General features: G+C 33.0%; 1 protein-coding gene across 1 annotated transcript in view; it reads right to left on the reverse strand.

Moving 5' to 3' along the window:
* Positions 1-4,519: 4,519 nt before the first annotated feature.
* LOC131572828 (leucine-rich repeat and IQ domain-containing protein 1-like) overlaps positions 4,520-20,938 on the reverse strand; it is a 103,894-nt gene continuing 87,475 nt past the window's right edge. The window contains exons 26-27 of the mRNA XM_058826211.1: positions 16,321-16,441; positions 4,520-4,659 (exon numbers count right to left, since the gene is read on the reverse strand). Coding sequence (XP_058682194.1) covers positions 4,520-4,659; positions 16,321-16,441 — 261 coding nt within the window. The remainder of the gene's footprint in view (positions 4,660-16,320; positions 16,442-20,938) is intronic.

Consider the following 20,938-nt stretch of genomic DNA (forward strand, 5'->3'; position numbering starts at 1 on the left):
AGGCAATATTTCCACTAAAAATCTCTTTGGAAATTCAGCCCCTATTCTTTTGGCATCATGGAACTTCTCTCCAATAGCTATTTTATTGCTAACAAACCTTCAGCACAACTTGACAGGAGCAGGCACCAGAAAGCGCCTTCAGGATGCAGCCAAGGGTATGTGGTCAACATTTGTCTGTCCATCATCTACCTTGAAAACTAGGAGAGCAGTTCTCCACAAGACCCTGCTTTGTTTATGTATACTGGTACTTGCAGGCCATACCTATCTCCTTCCTTACACTTGGCATATTTTTCTGACTTTGTGTGAGAAGAGAGCTGTCCCATTCCTATTGAACCATACCTACATCCCTGACCAGCTGACATCCCAATCTCATGTCTATATAAATACAGATATATGAAAGTATATGCAAAAGTATATATGAAAGTTTAGATATATGTATAGATATACATTTTTCACACAAACTAAAAACTGCAGTGACTGACATAGAGTAATATTCAAACAGCTATTTCACAACTGCTATAAGTTAATTTATTTTTCACTCATGACTGTAGAAAGAAATAAACAAAACACTAAAACCCCAAGTTGCTGGGGGCTGGTATGTTTGGTTGTTTTTCTTCTCCAGCTAGTACAGCTAAGTACAAACTGCTTGGAACTCAGATGTAACATCAGGCAATTCAATCTTTTTTTAATATGATTAAGAGTTCTATTCCTGCATTTTTGGGGCCATGTGGTAATAGCGACTTTTCATATGTGTTTTTCTGACAAAAGAAAAGCATACTAAGATTACACAGTATCCCAGAATATTAGTCTGGCTTCCATGAATGCTATTAGAAGGAATTTCAGTATGTATAAAGGAAAGACTGTACCTTCATAAACACACATTGCCGTTACCATGAGAATCCGAAATTAAAATCAAAGAGATATTAATCCAATATATTCCTCACTGTGCTTTTAACAATTGTAAGGGAAGACCAAGAGACAGTTTTGCAGCCATGTGTCTGAAACCCGATTTGGATGTCACCTGGGGCAAGTTTTTTAAAAATGTAAACACTATGTACAATGGACATGCCTTTAATGAATGCATGTTCGAATAACAAGATTATCAATAATTAATGATTTATTTACTAAGTCAAAGTGTAACACCAACACAACCTGCACCAAAGCAATGTCTATGGTACACATGGGCTATTTATATATCTGTTAAAACACAAAATGCCTTTGAGCAAGTATCTTTCTGATCAGCATGGGTACTGGGTCAGAAGTAGGTAAATCTGTCCTTTATTCAGAGAGAAATATTTCCTCTCAGACTTTTGTCATTCAGGTGGATGATCTGACATTAGCACCTCGTTAGCATGAAGACTACTGCCTTTTGGGGAGGTTATTTTTTTCTTTTCTGTTGCTGCAGGTGTTTTTCCCTGATGCCCCGGTTGAAACAACAAAGTTTTTAAAGAACTACTGAGCACACCTTCAGGTAAATTGCACAGGAAAAGACAGCCCAGGCATGGGTTCAGGAGAGCTGGTAGAAAGCTCCTCAATTTTCTTTGGTGAGTAACACAATCAACGGTTAAACGCATAAGTGCACCCTGTTGTTTTCCTCTTTGTGTAAATGAATGCTTTTCTACACCCCAGAGTCTCAAGCTTCATACATACAAGGAAGATTTTTTTAAAGGAGCTCATGCATACAAAGGAAGTCCCTCCTTCATGTTCAAAGATCTTAATGGAATGGAAAAAAGGGTCGAGGAGATGATGCTAGCGAGCCTGGAAGAAATCTGAAGCACTGCAAAGGCAGCAGCGCATCCAGGATGCAGTTTCAGGGTTCTGTGATGTAAGTTTTGCTGGACTGTCACTGACACACAGCCACTCCAAATCAGAACATATGGACAGAAAACCTTATTTTTAAGAATATGTTCTTGTCCTAAATGGGAGTTACCGCATCAGGGGGTAGGTGTGGAAGGGACAAATAAAAGTGAAAAAAAAAAAAAAATAAAAAAAAGAAAAAAAAATAAAAAAAAAAGAAAAAAAAAAAAAAGAAGAAAAAAGCCAAAAATAACCAAAATGAAAAAGAGAGAACTAAAATAAAATCCCCAGAAGACACAAAAACCTAATAAAACTTCTTTCAGAGTAGGGCTTGAAAAATTCATGTCATAAATACCCACCAGGTGTATCATCTGTGTTACCTCTGACCTAACCTACTCTAAGATGTGACCATGAACACCAAGGCATGTTGGCTGCTTCACCTTATCTCTGAGTGAAATAAAGGTCTTTCTGCTAGCTTGAACAGAAGCTGCACCTTGCATGTTTTCTGTATTTGGTCAGACATACTTTGAACTTTGCAATTCTGAGAAAAATTTGCTGGATACAAGAAGACCTCATCTTATTACACATTGCAATGTTATGTAATGAAAACAGCATATGTTATACATTAATTTATCTTGGGTATATTACTTAGCTTATGCAGACTAAGCATATTATGAACCTAAAAGGCTTGTCAGTGAATATTGTCACTCCAATTTATAATTTAGTAAACTGTATATTAAATAGCTACCATTTATCTTTGCAAAATAAAAGGCAAAAAAAAAAAAATGTTGCCAAACCATTGTTTTTAGGCTGGGAGGTATTTCTCATTCAGAAATACCCTGAAAACAAAGAGATTAAGTCTAATAATTTTTATACAGCAGATATTTTTTTTTTCTATATAGATGTATATACAGATAGATATAGAAAGACCCATAAAATCTGAAATAGCCCTTATTTACAGTTTTGGTGATGAACAGTATATTATGGATACTCTAGACAAATAGAGGGAACAATCTGCAAGAAGTGTTAAGCCATGAACCTCTTGATTTTGTATTTTGATTTACAGTCAATATCTGTAACAGTGGCTACACATACTACAAGGTGCAGTGGTAGACATCTTGAAATAACAAAGTTTTCCCTAAAAAATTTAGAACCTTGATGTTAAAAGCAAAACCACAAAAGCTCCAGTATTGGTTGATGAAAGTTAAAAGTCATTATATTGCAGATCCTGAAATCAAGCTGAGCACTAACTTCATACATTTGGAAACTAACTAGGCAAAATAAACGCCTACTGACAATTTATACCCTGTTGACAACCACAGCATTTCCATAGCCAGGTTAAGCAACCTGACCATAATTCCCCAGAAAGGCAAAGAAATATTTTCTGAAACAGGGTGCACTGACTTTTCAAAAGCAAAGTGATAATAAAAACAGGACAGTTGTTTAAACAAGTAAAATTATTTATTGGAGGTTTTCCATAAGGTCAATCATCTTTTTACCTCAAAATGAATGCAAGTATTCACAAAAATGGAGATAACTGCTTTTAACTCATAGTTAGATATACGTTAGCATAAAAAACACTCTACAAAATAACATCACATGTTAATTTAAATACATTTTAAAAACAGCCACAATGCAAGAATTTATGTTTTTACTGACTGAATTTTCAAGCCCCATTACCCTTTCCACCTCTTTCTCCATCTACAGGGGGTTGCAGCTTACAAAGACAAGGAAATACCAAAGACAGCCTTTTCTTAGATCCAGTTAGCAACTTATACCCTCAAACATTAAAAACATTAAAATAATGTTAGGCTTTGAAATCAAGGAACATTTTCTTGTTGTTGAGCATAGGGGACAATCATTTTCTTGTCCCCTATGCTCATGGATAAAGTATTGACTAGAAGTAAAGCCTTAGATACCCATGAACAGTTGAAACAGTATTTCTTTTTCTCTAAGTTTCCTTGCACCACAAAACATTTACACACGAGTCTGAAAAAATTAAATTGGGTTAACAGTGACATATAGATCTAATTTTACATTATCCCAGAATGAAATTATTATTTTTTTTTTTTAAATCCTCCAGGAAAAAGTATTTGAAAGTATAAAACCATAACAGGTTGCTTTATCATATTATGACAATAATTTATGATATAAGGTCTAGAGGACTAGTTATATTCCTAATAAAAGTGCATGTTCATCATTTGTATACTGGTTCAGTAAAATATTCTAAACAGACTTCTCTAAGAATGGCATTGCCAGCTGTTATAGCTCACAACACAGTTTGCAAGCATGTATTTTATTTTGTGAGAAAATGAGAATTCAGTGTTTCAATATGTGACATACATCACATGAATCCTTATTATATTTGGACTCATCCAGTTCTTATAAGCAAGCTTAGCTTAGCTGAACTTAGTCACTGCACAACAAACCTTGTAGAGTTAATCAGTTCTGCATTCTATACCACATGAACATATAAGCAATTGGAAACACAAACTATGAAAACTTACTGACAGGTATAAAATACTTTGACCAAAAAATCCCACAAAACCCAAACCACTGTAACCATGTATAATGAAGTAAGTCAAAAGTAGTTAACTGAAACTGGTTTATTGGTAATAAATGAAATATACAACGATACAATTACAACAATACAACAATTGATATTCAGAGCTGTCCATATGTGTGTCTGTGTTTGATTAAATCAACTAGTTATCTCCAATATTCAGCTAATATTTTTAAGCTTTTGCCTTTTTTTGCCTGCTCCCCATCCTCCGCTTAGCTCCACTGGATGGTCTCGAAATGATATCCGTTCTCTATGAGATGGACCCAAACATGATTTTTCTGGAGTAGAAATATTCTTTTCTAAACAGCAAAACAGACATGAAATTAAAAACCAACCAACCAGAACTCCCTAAATTTCACTGTATTATATTCTTTCCAAGGCAATAATATTTCTAGGTCTAATTGACAGCACACAATTTCTATAGTTATGTATGGCTCACGTTCAAAAGAAATACAAGTATTTTCACAAGGCAGTACTTTAAAAACCAATAAACTCCTTATCTAAAAGACAGTAAAATTACTAAACAAGATGATCATATTTTTAGAAATGCCATTATCTGTCCATTCTGAACTTAAACACTTACAGAGATGCTCAATCCTTTGACACAGAAACTCATCCTTCAAGTGGATGAAGAACTAGTTCAGAAGATATAGCTAATTAACAAGTTTTTGTGGTTATATTAGACCAAATAAAAGAGATTTCTTTTGTTCAAAGCTCAGGAATACTTAAACTTAGATGCTGCATGGTGCCACAGAAAAATTTAAGAACACATAGGAATATGTGAAACAATCACTTTCATTATCATGCATACAGAGGCTTGAGAAATTTAGTTTCTAAAAAACTCTTCAGACAATTATTTAAATAAAATAACCAGTAGGCATGACCAAAGGTATAATATTTCTTTAACATAAATGAACACCTGATAATATTTTTCTTTGGCATCTATAAGAAAGAAAACATCTGTGGAAGACAACCTGAACTTTGCAAGAGAATGATCTCATGTTCACAATGCAGCAGTTCATGCCTGTCAGTATATATATATATACACATATATATATAATCCTAGCTTATAAAATAATATTTTATGAATTATTTTCCACTTACCAAAGGAAAATATTAACTACATAGTTTCAGTATTTTAGATATTTTAAATTTTTAGTACTTCTCAATAGAAAAATTACATTTCTCAGAATACATAGTGACAAAAAAGTAGAACATCATTCTATGTACCAATATATAAAACATACCTATAAATTTCGAAGAGTAAGAGTTTCTTTGTTTTCTCATAGATGCTTTCCTGTAGCCTGCTAGATCTAAATGTCAGGAGATTTTCCCAGACTATAGTTCCCTTTCTTATGAATTCTTAAATTATTGCAAATGTATCTATTAAACAGTTGTCTCTTTTGGCAACCAAGAGGTTTCAAGTATTTTTAACATTATCATCATTCATCTTCTTATGGCTCTACCGATGTAGTAATTTGTTCCTTTTTTCTCAAAATGTATAATTTACTCTAGATATATCTCCTAAAGATTTAAAATTATGATATTTTGCCTTTACAGCATTCCCAGTTTCCTTGCCTTTGGATTATTTTATTTAACACCTCAAATGGTAGCAGATCTCCTTAGTACAGAAAGACTTTTGTTAAAGAGTAAAGAAAATATTTAATCAAGCTGTAAACTTTCCATTAATTATTTTGTCTGGGAACCATAATGTATTCACTGAAATTGAAACCCTCAAATTAGTAAATTAAGTGATTAATTAGTGAAACTTCAAAATAAATCCAACATGGTAATACTATTTTTGAAATTGGATGCCTTTAATTTAAAGAAATACTTTAGGAAATTGAAAACATTGTTAAACAACAAAAATAATTAAGACTGGAATTTTTTGTTAAAATAAAAACAAAAAGGAAATAGTTATTGAACATTTAAAGCACAAAACAAAACTGGGGCTCATTTATGCTTTTTCTGTGCCCTCATCTTCAACACGGTGTCCACAGCATAGGTAAAAAAGACATATGAATTTTTTTTTTCTATATTTTGACAAAAAATTTATTACATTATTTGTAAAACAGAGTAAAAACAGAGACTACAAAGAGCCTATCAATAATGAATTTGAAAACTAGTCTAGTAGTAATTGAGTCAATCTAGGAAGACAGTCAGTCAACCTAATCCTAACTGCTTGATCTGGATTATTTGTGGATGAACTACCTCACTTGTTTATGAACCTCTGTGCACTGCTAAATAGTATTTTCATGGTGGATTTCAGTAATCTGTACACATAGGGTTTTTCCCTCTCCACTTGTAATTATATACAATGTATTGGAAGGAATATATTGCCCTTACATGAGTACGAAATATGTATTATTATTCCATTACAAAATCCCGAAGACCTGCTATATGCATGTTTAACAAATCTCTCCCAATGAGGCTCTCCCAACGTCTGACAGTCATGGGTCTCTCTTTTTTTTATCTAGTCTCAGACTTCACAGCATCTGCTTTAAACTTTATTATACAATTATGACCTAGACAAACTGAATTGAAGCACAGAGTAACTCTGTATTCTTTCTTTCCACCCTTTACACAGTTCTCAGCACTGTTCAGCCAGAGAAAAGAAAAGCCATTGCAGAGAATGATCAACTGATTTGGAATGAAATATCTACTGAGGGGTTTGTTGTAAATCACTGTAAATCATTCCCTTTGTACATCCCATCTTTCCATCTTTGAAATGGGCATAATTATGTTTGCACTTCTGATAAAGCACTTTTGATATCTACTAAATAGTACTAAGAGATGGGTATTATTATCAGCTCTGGTCTTATTGAAGTGATGAAAGACAGAGCTGGCATGGAGAACCAACAGGCTATTCCCTGAAGAAGAATTCTCAAGGACAGAGAAATCACACCAGCACAGTGCAGTTTGCTTACTTCTGTTCATGTCACAGCTATTTCTCAGATGTTACACTGGTGGCTCTTGTAACTGCTAGTGGCTTCAATACTACTTATGATGGAAAAATTGTGTCCTAAAGCAAAGAAACCTCATTTATAAAGAAAGAATTAATCAAATATGAGAAAGGGTTTTGCTGTCGTTCTTTCTCCTAGAGTTTAATGCAAGACCAAATAGAAAGATTAAGGAAAACTTTAGAATAAGATTATAGATTCATGAAAGTTGGAAAGGACCTCTCAGATCATGGAGTCCAACTATTAACTCAGCACTGCCAAGTCCACTAAATCATGTCTCTAAGCATCACATCATGTTTTTTGAACATTTCCAGGGATGCTGATTCCACCACTTCTCTAGTCAGCCTGCTCTAATGCTTGACCACATCTTCAGTGAAAAAAAATTTCCTAATATCTAATCCAATAATGATAATCTAATAATGAATGGAATGCATTGCAAATATAGGATTTACTGATTGATCATATATATGATCAATCAAAATGACTGTGACTGTGACTTTCTTTTACTTCATGTCTTTTTGCTACTCTAGTGAAAATCTAGGTATGAGTATTGCATATATGCTCAAGTAAAAGCAGCTTTGCACTTAAGTGTAAAGTAAGCATCTAGGTAGAATCTTGTGAGAAGTAAAAAGAGTTATATATAAACCAAAAAAATCCACGACTTTGTTGTTAATATCTGTGTTTACAACAGATTTTCTGATTCTGATTTTCAAACAGGCAATTTTCTTCAGAAATACTCATTAAAGATACCTCCATTAGGAAATGGTTAGAATTTTGTCAAGATCAAGGGAATGAGAGAAGACAAGAGAGTCTGGTAAGGGATGACCATGGTCCTTTGAATTAATAGACTGAACCTATAAATGTTCCTTAAAAACATAGTCTTGTTAAAAAAACAAAACAAAACACAACAAAAAATGAAACAAAAAAATCCAAAACACACACAGAAAACCCAACCAACAAACCCAATTTCCTGAAAATCCCCAAAACATATCAAAATGAATCCTTACTATATTTTTTCTTATATTTATTGATTTGGGTTTTTCTTTGAGGGACCTTACATATTTCTCTTACAGCATTACTAATGATGTGAACAGTTTTTATGGCATGCTTGGATTTGCAATCTCCCTAAACTGCAATGTGTCCTGCAAATGAATGGTTCACATACTAGCACATGAGTGAATCAAAATACTACTATCATAATTTCTTAATTGGTAAAATAAAGGTGACATTTATAGTCATATTTTGCTATATAGAGGCAAATATTTCATTAATATGCATACATACACATATAGGTATGTACGTGTGCATTTGTGTTTAATGAATAATTGTAAGCATAATCACAATAGTTTTATTTCATGTTATGTTCCTTAAGTGTATTTTTAGTGGGCCTTGCCCAAAGGCAGCAAGAGAAAGAGTCACACAATTTCAAGATACTATCTTTAGTATCTTTACTAAATAGAATTAGGTACATATTAAATGTAAACTAACATGTTTACTAAACACGAATTAGAACAATTATATTTGGTTTACTATATACAGTACTGATATTTTTGACAACTATTGTTATTACCATTACTTGTACTAGAATTAAATAGAACTTGGCAAGTATATTAAGTATAACTTAACATGGTACATGGTTATTCTAATACCCACTGATGTGGGAACTAAACTTAGCCAAGAAAAGCAATTTAATTTCTCCTATACTAAAGCAGGCTTTGGAAGACAGGCTTTAACACTTTTTTACTGTACATTCATTTACTTGTAACAATTTAATATATGAAGCTCCAGTACGGTCTGGGAGACTTTCAGATGCCTGTATATATCAAAAAACTATTTTGAGTATGTGTTGAAAGCTTGTCTTGGCATAATGTCACATGCTTCTATTTCCAAGCAGTCACTTTTTGGTTGTTTAATCTGTATTCTGCTATCGATTTGTTCTGGTCTTTTTTTGGTTAAAGCCTGGGTCTTTTAACAAATGTCAAGGTTTACATATCCACTGTTTTGATAAGTAATGCAATATGTAATATGCTTTGAATGAAATTCTTGGTGTCCAAGAAGAAAAGCTTTGTTAAAAAGGTTATGATAGAATTTTATGATGCATAGTAGACGTCATAGAACATTTATCAATCCACCTAACATTGTGTGTCTGGAGATATAATTTATTCCAAAGTCCTTAACATATTGTATTACTTAAAAGCAAATACGGCATAAGAAGGGATGGAGAAAAAAACCTCAAGATTTTAATGAAAGTGACCAGAACGAATCCTTAGCAGCAAAGCATTTACATCAATTTAAGCTCTGGAAAGATGGTAGGTTCAGCAGGTCTGTGAAAAAGGTAAATGCTACAATATCAGAAAAGTTAACTTTTTAATAATGTTACTTATGGCTATCTTGAAGTTGGATTTTTTTTTAAGTTGCACTCTTTGCATAAAAGTATGTATTGTGCTGCAATTTTACATTATATTTTTTAAATTGCAAAATTATATTTAAATAGCATTGAAAAGTCTGGGGACCAATTTATATGAAATAAAGCATGTTATGTAAAGATATATCTCCTTTTTGTATGGAGATTTGCAGAAAAAATATAATCATGATTAATTTCTTTTAGGTAAATGGTGAATTTTGTTTGTAAATCTGCATGATTTCATGTTGGTAGGACTACAGACTAGTTCTAAAATTTTATAGAAACAATTAATTTAAATTTCTTTGGTTACCAAACATTGATGCTCTTCTAACTACATCATGCTGACAATTACATACTTGAATAATCTGAAATCTAAAACGTGACTCAGTCACATGGAGTTGAAAGAGATAACCATTTACAAGAACATATTAAAAACATTTATTAATTAACATTCCATACAGTTAAAATAAACATAATAAACATAGTGTTCCAAATATATTCCTGTAAAAAACAGCTCTTTTCTAATTAAAAGAAAGACTTTCAGCACCACTGCTTATTAAAGCTCAATATCTATTTTGTGTACCAGCTCATCTATTTCCCCAGTTTTGACCATTTAGGATGAAATTGAGCATCTGCTTGAAATTTTCCGCAAGGTTGGTCACTTCTAAGAAAATATGTAAAATATTTATGTTGTCCTTTGCAAAGGAGATCTGAAACCTACCAAATAAAAGAGCCTTCCTTTTAGGATATGTCCAGATTTGGATCAAGTATATACAAATTGAAGTTTTCCCATGATCAGAGAAGAAATTCTTGATCTTTTGGACTACATTCACTAAAATAACAGTCAGCATGGAAATATGCTTTACCATGATATTACATGGAGCTAAGCAAGGCTATTCCTAAAGACAATGTTGAAGATCGTGCTAAGTCAGGGAACTCAAAAGCCTGCTCATTTCATGCTGTCTGTGGCAGATGGAGAATAGCTGCAGGAACCATGAAGAGGGTAAGAATCCAAACTCCTACAGGAAGAAGACTGAGAGAAGAGGCAAAGGGCTGCAACTGAAATCCAAGAAAGAAATGAGACTGACTAAGAATCAAGGTGAGAGAAACTAAAGCTGGCTTGGTAAACAGTGCCCTGACACAGCTGGCCACAAGAGACTAGAATGACTTGACAAAGAGACTGACACAGACCAGGGAGAAAAACATGGGGAAGAAGAAAATTGTGAATTGGCACAGGAAAGCTGTGTAAGAACAAAGAAGATGGATTAAGTGCATTAGCACTAGATGGTTCCTAACTCTTGGAATTAACATAACTAAAATAAGTGAAAATACAGGTAATAATAAGAATTAACACAAAGATAAAGTACATTAAGAGATTGGGCTCAAGATCTGCCTAAACAGTACACTAAACTAGGCCATATTTGGAGGAGGTCTAAACTAGATAATGAATCTGAGGAATACTGTCAAGAATAATCTGGCTTCAAAAAGAAACACAGAGTGAGAGGAAAAAAAGTAATCAGACTGGTATCTGTAGAAACAAACAGAAGACCTGATTGCATGTGTGGGAAGGAAGAGTGGATGGGAGAGGAAGCTTATGCTGCAATAAGTTGGAGAACAGAAACAAGAACCAGTCATAGTAAAAGAAAGGATTACGGAACACAGATGTGGAAAAAACAGCAATGAAAAAGAGACAAATTAGAAGGAAAAGAAACAAGGACAGAAAGAGTGCCTTGGGAAAGATGGTCTTACAGACACATCTTTACCATCCAGTGCAACAATCTGAAGTAGCCCAACATAAATTACTGGATCTTTCAGTGCACTGACTTGAGAAATATTTTTTAATCTACTTAACAAACATCCCACAGCAAAGGAAACATAAAACTGCTTTATTTACTCAAATCATAAGACATAAGAAATCCTTATCACTGATCTAATGGGCCCATGGTTCTAAGTGGAAAAGTGAACTATAAACCAGTGTCTCAAAATTGAATTTTTTTTGTTAAGCTGGTTTCTCTTAAAAAAAACTCCACACTGAAGAACTCCCAAACCCTACTAGAAGAGTATGAGGCTGTAAAAAAGCACTTAAAATTTAGAATATGTCTCTGTGCATCTGTTCTTGAATTATTTTCATAACTGGAAACACAGATGATGAAAATACATGAGACCATGTATCATATTTTCTCCCTAGCCTGTTATATTCAATGAAAGCAAGTTCTACATGCCTTTTAAAATTTGCATTTAGGTAATTTTTTAATATGCAACCTCAAAGTGAATTAAGCAGTATCCTGTAAGATGTCATTCTGTAGTGTGTTCAAAAAGATTAGGTATATATTGCTTGATAGTTAACCAATACACAGAAAAATACGTATGCAGGAAAAAAATACGCACAAGAAACCCCTTGGTAAAATATGAGCAAATTCATAGAGAGCTTAAAAATGAGATACTGATTACACAGAGAGTTTTTACACATCCTGAATGAAAGACAGCAATACTAGAATATATAGACAATAGTGATGCTAGGAAGAAAGGAACAGGAAAGAAGGAATTTTGTAAAGTGAGTCTGTACCATACATTGCTTATGACAAAGTTGAAGGGTTTCTAACAATACTCATTATGAAAGAAAGGGAGGCAAAAAAACCAAAACAAGGTGGGGGTTCTGTCAAGAGCAAAAAGAATTGAGTAAGATTTGAAAAGAAAGCTAAATAAAAGTTACTGGGTTTTTTTTTCTGAGATGGACAACTTTACACTGTAAGAAAGGCATATTTAAACTTCATTAGTTCATTTTCACTGACTAGCAGAATATAAAGTTTTGTTTACTGGAGAACAAGAACTGACAAATGTTTTTTTACCGGAGATATACATGGGCCTACTTTTTGAACTAAGGGTAACAAAGGAATGACGAGGTTCAGTTTCTAATTAATTGAATTATTTTTTCCTGGAAAGTTTATCAGTTTTACTGATATCAGAGGCTTCCTGAAAAGCTAGAATTCAGGGAGGAAAAGAATTAAGAATTCTGAGCAGTATTTAAATAGCAGATGCACAGCTCCCATTGCATTTCCCTTTCAAATTTTGGTCAGAAGACTGCAGTTCCCAAGGCAAATATAATGAACATAAAGTTTAAATTTGCAGAGAAAAGAAAACCCCAAAATTGTGATGACAGTTAGACAATGTAAATATGTAGGAGACTCATTTATATGTCCAACATTGGTTGGCCAGAAACAGATTAGGATGACAGAAGGTAGTTGATTGTCATAGCCTACTCACAAATTGGATATTAGGATATACAAAGAACCATGCTTTCTAGCTGGGTATAAAAATGCTAAACTTCTAACTCTTGTAAAATATTTCTGTGCTCATCTTGCAGCTTAATTCTGACTACAATACTAGTGTTCAGGAAAGTATTAAAACAAAAAATGCAACCAGAAATTCACACCAATGTTTATGAAGTTAATAAAAATGATAAAGAATGGTCAGTCCTGCCTGCCTCCCAACCAGCCTCACCCCAAAAAAGTAACATCAAAAAATAGAAAAGAAAAACTAGTTACAAGGGAGAAAAAGGCAGTCACTATGAAGGAACATTATATTCCTTCTAAAACATAAGTATGTTCTTAGATCATAATGTGCTGGCCATTGCCAGAAGCAAAGTCCGAAATTAGACAGATAACTATTTACTGCAGCTGAACAATGACTATTCTTTCTTTAGGTTATACATTTTTTTTTAAACATTTGGCCAATTTAATGAACAGTTAGTTTTCCGTTTGAACATGTAACAGGGAAGCAAATCAAATACTTTTAAGTAAACAAACACTTTCCTTAAACTGAAATATACTATGTTAAAAGCATTCCTTTTATTAGTAATTATAATTATAATTTAATTATAATTTAGCTTTGTCAAGGCACAGAATTAAGTTAGTTTAGGATTAATCTATCCCATACAAATTTTTCAGAAAAAATAGGAAATTTGGCTTTTAAAAAAACTTAAAATGGTTTAATCCAGAATTCAAAGAACCTGCCTTTGGAAAAAAAGACCTACAGAAAAAACATAAAAGTTGGGAAGTTCACAGAAATATTTCTTAAAATCTTCACTTAGCCTTTCTATGAAAGGTATTTTATATCAGTATCACATGATTTGACAGGGTTTTTTTAGTAAATATATTTAAGAATCCATTATTTTGTATTTCTAGAGTTTTCAGCCTGTAAGATCTCAACAATTTATTGATACAATTTCTAAATTACAAGATACATATAAGGAACATGTATGATACATCCAAAAAACAGCTCTTGATCCCTAACAATAACTGAATTCTGAGGAGCAACCACAACCATGGATGTTGGAAAGTGAACTCAGTGACACTTTATTAATTAAAGCTTGTCAAATCATTGAGGTTGAGATCTCCTGAAAACATGGCACAAGAACTTGATTTAAGAATTTATTAAAATGACAGCAAGTCTAAGGCCACAGCATGTTTATAATAGTCTGCAATACAACTGCAGGTTAAATCAAAGGGAACATGCCTACTAAAGCACTGAAACAGTTCCAAGGCATCTTCATTTAATATTTCAGAAGGCAAAACCAAGAGAGACTATAGAACAAGAAAGCATTTCATAACAAATACATTCTCAGTAAAGGTAAATTTCTAGTGTTTTCAGATTCAGGATATCATGGGGCTAATGATTTATACTGAAAAGCATCAGTCTTTGGCAAACAAAAATAATGTAGTGAACATGTTTCTATACTGCATATGAAATGTACAAAGGTGACAGTAATGTTTGGTTTTATATACCATAAGCAATGCAACTGAATGTATCATCACTGTTTAATTTCTTAAATCCACAATGATAAAATTTATATATACACATATGCAGAAACATATTTAAAAAGACATAAGATATGGGCTTTTTTTTTCCTTAGTTCCTGGACTACAGAAATAAAAATGAATACGTAGGTATGGTGTAGTAGAGTATACCAATTTTAAAAGTATACCAATAATAACAGACATTGTAAACTCTCTCCCTCTCTGTACCCCCGCCCCCCCACATTTATGACTCTGCCTGTTGGTTGTTCTTTCCTGCTCCTTTCCTAATCACTCCTTTCTGAAGGTCTAATGCAATGACACTTTTTTCTTTTCCAAAGAAAAATCTGTTCCCAAGATCCACACAGGCAAGTTCTACATGTCAAAAGAGTTCATATGAATTTATTTTTGAATGGAGTTACAGTATAGATTACAGTCTAAGTTATACACTAATATGCATGAAGTGGATACTATTTAACCCAATTATTCAAGGTATGGACACATTCTATTCTGGATGTATGAATATAATGATAATTTTGTCATTGACATCAGTAATTTAAAGTTGTCTCACCTAAATTCAGGATCTCAGAAGTTAGGAATCTCATCTAATTTAAATTTCATCACTAGCCAATGGAGAAAAACAAGAAAACTAAGGACATAATTTGTTCTTTTCTAAGATGGCAGGCACAAAGACAGAATTATGTTCTTTCTCCATTGGTACAATTAAACTATTATGATGAATTTTATGTAATCTAATTTTAGGAATGTAAATCAAACGAATAAGCACAAACATATTGAGTCACCATTAATTTTTGCTTGTGGTGAAGTAATGTAAATAAATCTTTATTCTAAAGCCTTTACAAAGTATGTCAGGAAAACAGAGATTTCAAGTATTTTTACATGTTTTTCTTGAATTTTAATTTTTTTTATTGAAAGTGGAAATTCAGCATATATGAAAACAATCAAAAAGTAAATCCAGCGATTTATATAAATAAATTATATGAAGTACCCGATTCCTATTTTGACAAAATTTCAAGAATGAAGAACTTCACTACTTAAAAAGTTTTAGGAATTTTGATAATTTTCCAGAAGTTACTTTATACAACTTATGTTTTCTGTAATGTGCTTTTGGGAGGTTTATGTTTTTCTTTATTTGAAAAAAATAGTACATCATATTATCAGAAATATATTAGCATTTCTTCAGTTATATTACACAAAATAAGACATGAAACAATATTCTATAGTTTTATAACATTCAAGAATTATTTTTTTTTCTCTATATAGATTCTTTCGTTACCTTCCAAGGTATTAGAGTGATAAAACCATAAGGCTTTAAAAGGATCCTCTACTACTGAGTATAATAAGTTCAGTGGGATCATATACTACAGCATAACTGATAATCAACATGGCAGAAATCTGTGCCGTGATTTGTGATATGTGTTTTGGAGCTCAGATAACAAAACATGCATTTTCCAAAGCTCTTTTGGAAAAAAAAAAAAAAATTAGAGAAAGATTAAAAAAAAAGTCTTTTTCATACTTTAGGGAAAAGAAAATTTCTCAGGACCCAGAAATGAGAGGAGCTACAATACAATCACGAGGAACTTCCCATTAAAATCACAAGAGGAAAGTCTATTGATCTAAAGTTTTTAAACAGAACTCTAGCAAATGTATGAAAAGGCTTTAGATAAAAAAAGAAACAGAAAGATAAGCAGCATGTGTTATTAAGTATTCCAAGCATGTTCAGTTCTACTTAGCATTTTAAAGTGATCTTTAATACTGATATTGAGAAGAACCATAACTTACTTGAGGATCTTGCTGAGTGTCTGTGTGGCGGCTTATTTTTTTCTCTGTTCTCAGTCAAAGCACTTCCACCGGCCATGGAAACAAGGTCTAAATCCATGTCTTCTCTGCTTACAGGGCTTGCCTGGAAGCAGTGGGAGAGAATGTACACAATCATGAAACAAAATATAACATTTTCTGAATGTAGCTCACATTACTCCAAATAAACAAACAGGGTCTGTCAAACAACCTTCTTCAAAATGATACCACAATCCTTTTTTGTTGCCTAGGCTGAACAAATGCACTATGTCAAAGCATTTTTGTAAATAAGAGCCGATCTTAAAATTGTGGTTTGTGATCTGAGTCAATGCAACAACAAAAGAAAACATTTTAGTACAGTAATTTTGAAGAAAATCAATCTAGCAGAGGGCTGATGAAACCTTAAACAGCTTAAGATCATTTACTGACCAGTCTATAATTTAAGTTATAGTTGAATGTCAGAGATGTCATATTGGATTATTTCCTGCAATATTTATGCTTTATCCAGGACACTTCAATCAGTCATGGGCCCAGTGAGTAATTTAATCTTTTAGGTTTTTTGCTAATTAACCATAACCATCAGACAGCATTTTAATTATACTTTAGGCAAGAGTATTATATTAATTATAAACTTCTAACATCCAGCGGTGGCATGTTTTGGCATGAGGCATGTTACCTGCACACAAGTATGCCAAAAGAAAAATGAAAATCATATTTCATTTTAGCAATGCTGTTTGGGAACATGTAGGGCAAAGTTTAAAAACTGACCTGGAAGATACCACCCACTGTAAATTGCAGATTGTTATTTTTGCAGAAACAACTTCACATTTACTGAAGAATGTAATGAAAAGCTATTCAGCACCAAAAACAGCCTCTAACAATAACTAGATACTGAGGGCCAATAACAATGATGGGGAAAAATCAGACACTGCTGATGAACAATCTACAAAATCCGAAGTGCAGAGTCAGTCAACTGGAAGTACTTAATGTAAGGGTATACTTCTCCAGTGTCTGGACCTTCAGAAGTGAAGTCCAGAAAAGCAGATTAAGTCTTTCCCCTTGCTAGGGTGAAGAGCTAGGTGTCTTTCAGAAGCTAGGTGTTTAACTGGGTATTTCTTTTTTAACATAAAAACAAACTATACAAAAGGAAAGACTCTGCTAGTGGTAATGTGAACTAAACTTTTGCCTAACATTGTAGTAGCAAGACTGCTCAACCAGGTATCAAAAGACTGGGTCTCAACTCCTTCCTCGGGGGGCTAAAGCCCACAGCTCCCTTTTTCTCAGGAAAGTGCTGTTACCATGAAGTTGTAGGCCATTCTGGAGGAGACAATTTCCAGACTTCCTGTTCAAACTACCTCACTGTACCAAAAGCAGCACCGCACCAGTGCAGACAGGCTTTGTAGTCCAGTCTGAGAGAACTCAGATGAAATGGAGACCTGTTTCATTTCCTTGTCTTTACTCAGTCACTGTTTAATGTAAAATTCATTAAAAAGTCCATGCATTTTCAAACCAAAAACCCTAAAGATACAGAGATTTTACACTCTTCCTTAGTGATTGTATACCCTTTGTGTCTGCACAGAAAGTTTATCCCTTGTTTTCTGATGCTTACTTTTATATGTTTAATGATGAGGAATTTAAAGTTTTCCTTTGCACAGCTAGTCTTTATTATTGCTGTAAACATCAATATTTTATTTTCTCTTCCATAGCAGAGCCAAGAAACTTTGAAAAAGAAAGTTTTACCCTGCCAATAATTTCTCTTTTCTTTGGCCTTAATATTTACAGTTGCTTTAAGCTTGTGAGAGCTTCTTATGTCCAAAGTCTTTAAACTAAAACCTTTTAGTCTTTCACTAGTAGAAATAATACAATGATTGTGATGCTCAAAGAGATTCAAACCAAGGGAACTGATCATTCTTATTTCTATCTAACCTGTTTCAACACACAAAAGAAGTTTTTTAATGTCCCAATTCCCAAAGACCCAGGAGGCCACAGAATTTTATACATCTAGCCTTTCCATGATTTTATTATCCAATCCCTACCATCCTAGAAACTAAGGCTTCATCATCTTGTAGACAATATTCAGGTTATATGCTAGATTTTAATAAGGCTGTCTTGATCTCTGATGTAAAATATTTGTTATTTTATTTCAAATAAAGATAAGTGTTTTCACTCAATTATAGTCAAAGTAATATTTAAGGTTGTATTAATTACTGAAGCAAACTTAATTCTGGCCTTTTAAAGAAGCTGACTGAAAGTCCTCTGAAGTTAATTAAAACCTTCCCATTTTCATTTATGAGTTAGAACCAAAATTTGGAAGAAATTTAGGATACCGGAAGTTTTTTGCAGTCCTTAGTATTGGACTTCCATCTGTAGTGATCATCACAGTTAACTCTTCACACTTTTTGCTATTTTTTTTATTACCACAAACCTTTCTTCTTAATTAATTGAAAATTAATATAAATCAGGAGGAATCTTTGCCTTGAAGACAGCTTTGCATTTGTATATTTGTCTGTTTCTAGGTAAAATTATCAAGAAGTTCCCTAACCTTCAGAGATAAAAGGTGCATTTGAATTCAAGTTGCATCTAAATGATTGGACAGACTGATCAATAGTGAAAGGATTTAACCCTGTAGGTAACTTAAACTTCAGAAAAACAGAATCAGGAAGTCTATCCGACCTGCCATTCCACAAAATCATATTTATTTAAAATAGTTTAAACTGTAAGTCAGCATGCCTTCCTGAGCACTGCTATGGTATTACTAGTGAGAAAAATCACCAAAATGACCAAGATTAACATAATAAGGTCTAAGATTTACTGCAGGTTACTACAAAGCAATAATCCCCAGTGAGAAGACTTTACTCTTTTATGCAACCATTGAAACACAATTTTGTATCCATGAAAAAGAAAGACTTAAATTACTGGAATGTGCAAAAATATAATTTAGAAAATTATATGAAGCTTTCAGAATGCAGGGAACACTTATGGAACATATAAAAAGAAGGGACTGTATAGCGCATCAGAAAACTTGATGATTGAGCATATGGCATCAAATAAACTACTGGAAATGCCAAGGAATGCTTTCCTCTTCTTATGCTTGCTCACACTCTCTCTCTCTCTCTCTCTCTCTCACTCTTTGCTTTTAAAATATATTTTCCACTTTCAGTTTACAATAACTTTTTTGATAATGATTGCAGCTGTTAACTTGATTTTTATCATGATTTCATAGCTTTTAAATAAGCTACTGTGCCAAAGCAGTAGGAGTATGTTCACATTTCAACCTTTAAGAGAGAACTCGTAGAAATTTTAAAACCAAAATTCTCCAGCTGTCTGTGTGTACAAACCACATCATTATTTCCTGCCTGTATAGTACTGCTTTCTGCATTAGAGATACATTTTATTCCATTTTCTATTTTCTGAACACCCTATTGCATTTTTCTCTGTATTTCATTCATGTGGAACAGCTATGTTATTATGTGGCACAGGCTGTGACAATTCCATAACTTTGCCAGTTATGTGGGCACACCACATAATACCATTGTGGGATTGCAGCAGTACTTTGTGGACAGAACTGCTTAGTGTAAATAACATAAAATCTACCTATGTGCACATATGCTTACCAATAATTACATAATATGTAATTTAGATAACATTATTAAATTATGATTTGCTCAATTTACTGTTTTAGACTCCACCTAACAAATAACTATTGGTGCTGCTGCAATCAAACCCTACAACAAACATTTGGTTCACGATTTCAGCCATTTAAATTTTAGAACAACCTAAGAGTTGGACACACTTGCCAGAGAAAAATATTTGACAAAATCTGCCTTAAAGAAAACAGCAACAGTAACATGTAGGGCTTAAAAGGATTACATTTTCTTCAAAGATTAATTTTATGAAAACCATTTATTTGAGAATTTTATGGAATTATTTCCAAAAGATATAAATTGCATAGATTGTGAAGGTAAAGAGGGAAGAGGGTAGAAAGGGGCAAGATTGCTTAGAGAACAAATGAGGCATATGACACATCATCTAACTGGGAAATACTTCTTATGCAATATTTTACATCATCTATATAAATAAAATACTAATCTAATACTAATACATCATCTATAAAATACTAATTCTGCCAAGCTTCTAATTTTTTGCCCCATTTTTTAAACCATACAAAATTTTATCAATAAGAATATTGTTAATTTGCCAAAATGTAAAATCTATATATATAGAAATGGAGTGAGTATATATTGGCCTGTAGGTATCACAACTGCTTGCTGTTAAAGGAACTTCTGGGCATCTCTGACACAGTCTTTCAATTTCGTAAATCTTCAAACTGTTAAATTGCTCATATTTCCCTTCCTGCCAATTTACTGGACTACCTGTTTCAGAAAATCCAATTTTTTAAAATTCTGCAAAAAGAACCAATCATGAAAAGAGCAGACACCATTTTAAGAACTAAAAAGATTTTAAAAAGAAATTGTAGGAATAAATCTGACTTCACGCAATGTTTTTAATAATGTCACCATATTAATATACAATTCCAACTCACTGCATTTCAATAAATGACATTGGAGGCATATTAGAATGATTTAGGGATGTTATATACAGA

The sequence above is a fragment of the Poecile atricapillus genome, chromosome Z (assembly GCF_030490865.1).
Source record: "Poecile atricapillus isolate bPoeAtr1 chromosome Z, bPoeAtr1.hap1, whole genome shotgun sequence".
Lineage (NCBI taxonomy): Eukaryota > Metazoa > Chordata > Aves > Passeriformes > Paridae > Poecile > Poecile atricapillus.